General features: G+C 49.9%; 1 protein-coding gene across 1 annotated transcript; it reads left to right on the top strand.

Moving 5' to 3' along the window:
- The first annotated feature begins 359 nt into the window (after positions 1 to 359).
- LOC34617995 (ceramide synthase 4) lies at positions 360 to 2,270 on the top strand. Its single transcript, XM_022731340.2, has 5 exons — positions 360 to 545; positions 1,118 to 1,172; positions 1,357 to 1,594; positions 1,770 to 1,988; positions 2,129 to 2,270. Exons 1-5 carry the CDS (start codon positions 360 to 362, stop codon positions 2,268 to 2,270), a joined length of 840 nt encoding a protein of 279 aa, XP_022590455.2.
- The last annotated feature ends 524 nt before the right edge of the window (positions 2,271 to 2,794 follow it).

Below are 2,794 nucleotides of genomic sequence, written 5' to 3' on the forward strand. Positions count from 1 at the left end.
GGGGTTGCTCCTGGGAGACGCTGCAGGCCAAGAAGAATTTCTGGATATCCAACGAAGCTCTCCATTAGGCTGCAAGTCCCTTGCGCTGTGTGAACATTTCTGAGCAGGCGCTGTCACAATATCGCGCGCCAGCATACTGCATTTGACTGCTCTTACATAGCTTGCTCCGCATATTATAGTCTGTCAGGGTTACGGCTAAGTATCAGAATTCATTCGTAGGCAGCTGCCCTATCGGACGGGTGCAGTGGGTAAGGAAGTTGAAGGCATCCGTTGGACAGTTCTGACCTACTGTTCTAGTGAGTACGAACGGAAGCTCGCTCATCTTCAGCCCCTAATCCAAACCACGCGTATTTTTTAAAATGGTTCGACTGGACCGTGTTTTCGGTATCCTCCTGGCTGCTATTGCTGGGTGGTCCGCTTTCCACTACCCAAAAGTCGCTGGAAGCGTTTGCCATCGCCTCGGTCTGCCGGGTGATGGATGCCCCGACCCAAGTGACTTACGGATATACGGTTCCGCGGGGGCGGTAATATATCTTCTTTTTCAGGTCAGTTAAGCAATATGCACCGTCAGCCTAGAGACCAGTGGTAATTTGCAGAATTTTTTGCTCCTCTTTTGTTTTCTTTCCTGCGGCCGGCTGCTCACGCCTACTACATTCTCCATCCTTAGCCTGCTGCTTGTCTTCTTCCTATGGAACGCATCTCAGGGCTTATTCACATGGATTCTTAGGCCCCTTGCGAACCGCCTGCTGCCTCGAGAGTAGGAGGATCCCACTTCTCTGACATTCTCATGACATCTGTGCTGCTGAAGTGTATAGTAGTCTAGTCTCCGAAGCGCTGGTGTCGTTGCTGCCAAACGCTCTTGCCGTCCCGCCTTCCTACACCCATGAAGACACCATAGTAGGGATCAGGCAGACGTAATGTTCCACTCAAAATAAGGAGACGGATCTACGCGCAGGTTTTATTGAGTTCATTGGCCTTGCTTTCGATGAACACTGTTCGCAGCCGGTGGAGTGAACAGGTGCGGCAGCTCCTGTGCTCGCACTTTGGGGCGACGACATGGAAAATGGTGTATTTCTTGACCACAACAGCCATGTGTCTTGTCACCTTTCGCAATGAGCAATGGTGGCCACATCAGCTGGGAGGTGAAGGTTCAGAAGAGCAGCTTTGGCAGGGTCCGTCACTGTAGGGGAACTGATGGCCGAAAAGGCTATGCTTGCACCTCTTCTTCTGGTACTGTATCTTGCATTGTAGGAAGATGAGCTCTGCTTGTACTTTAGGGAGCTTCATGCAGTTGGTGTCGCTGTATCGTGTTCTTCGAGAACCCAGGAACTTGCTTGTTTTTGTATGTATGCACAGGATACCCGATGCAGCAAAACAGCGTGTACTGCCACCTGTACTTCTACCTCGCTTTCGGCCATCATCTCGCCTCTCTTGTTTGTATCCTAAAATCACCTTGGCTTCCGGACTTCTTTGATCAGCTGCTGCCATGCGTCGCAGCTCTGTGTCTCATCTACTTCTCCTACATGAGCAACTTTCTGAGGGTCGGCGTGGTCATCTTATTCTGCCATGACATATGCGACATTTTCACCTACGGGTACCTCAATTGTCGAAATAGAACGATTCGTTCAGCTCCTCGAGCTATTGCCATTCGCCATTACCATTGTTAGATCGCTCTCGGAATGCGCATTTCTCTTTGAATGGCATTTGCGCTCCAGCGTGCGATGCGATGTCTGCCAGTGCGTCTGCTTGGATGCTGTGCATTTGCTTAGGTGCAAAGCGTTCGTAGATACGCCATATCACAAAGTTACCATAGGACTTTTTATGTTGCTAACGACATGCTGGTTTTACTTCCGCCTATACACTTTTCCGGCGGCCGCACTGTTCCCAATATTTAAAGCGATCAAGACTCGCCCTCATTATTCCGAGACAGAAGGGGGTAGCTACTTCATTTTTATCCTGCTCACCTTATGCCTGATGAATATTTACTGGTACGTCCGAAATGCATTCGACTGCACTGAATGAGCTCGCAGCACTAAACTGTGAGCCTACCCAGAGCACGAAGACAGTTTTGTATTTTAATCACCTTATACGCAGATAGAAGTACAGCTATGCGTGTGTGTATATGCAGGTTTGTGTTGATGGTGAAGATGTTTGTTCACTTCATCGTCAGCGGCCAAATGCGAGACTTGCACTCACGCGTTTCCGACGTGGATGACCCAGCGCACCCTCGCACCCGCCAGACCTCTACGAAACCGGCAAAAGCTGACTGAATGAAATATGAGCCTACAACCGTTGTGTTTTGACATTAACAGTTGCAGTGAGAAGTCAAAACAGGCGGATTCGCGATATAAGGAGCTCGACTGTTCTGCCTGTTTAGATGACGAAAGGCAATCATTCCTGTCAGGCAGTTGGGGAGGCTGGCACTGGTATTTGCCATTTGAAGCTTGCTCTCTATGGCGCTGTCTGACGAAAAGATGATGCCAGCGTTCAGTTGCTTGTGCTGCTTTTCGTTTTTTGGCCGTATTCTAAGCCAAGCGCCACCGTGATTGTGTAAGTGGGACAATGGCACGAATATGCAAGGGAGAACGCCTGTACCGTCATAGCTGCCTGTTGTTTCGCTTCAGAGGAGCAAGGTGACGGTGGCTTCTCACCATTTGCCTACGGTTGCCATTTATTGTGTTGAACCGAATTCTTTGGTTCATCTTGGCGTCGAAGGCCCCAAAGTTAATGGGGACTGGCAGTAAAGTGACGCTTTTGCGCTGGTGCCGCGGAAGGGGTTCGCAAGGGGCGGCTT

Source organism: Cyclospora cayetanensis, unplaced genomic scaffold (genome assembly GCF_002999335.1).
Source record: "Cyclospora cayetanensis isolate NF1_C8 unplaced genomic scaffold, CcayRef3 CcayRef3_contig_374, whole genome shotgun sequence".
NCBI classification, from domain to species: domain Eukaryota; phylum Apicomplexa; class Conoidasida; order Eucoccidiorida; family Eimeriidae; genus Cyclospora; species Cyclospora cayetanensis.

What these genes read in the sequence shown, in the direction of transcription:
- LOC34617995 (XM_022731340.2), top strand. Translation starts at nt 360, where the DNA reads ATGGTTCGACTGGACCGTGTTTTCGGTATCCTCCTGGCTGCTATTGCT. An exon ending in AGAAGAGCAGCTTTGGCAGG is followed by an intron (nt 1,173 to 1,356) that starts GTCCGTCACTGT and finishes ATGTATGCACAG; the next exon opens with GATACCCGATGCAGCAAAAC. An exon ending in TGCGACATTTTCACCTACGG is followed by an intron (nt 1,595 to 1,769) that starts GTACCTCAATTG and finishes GCATTTGCTTAG; the next exon opens with GTGCAAAGCGTTCGTAGATA.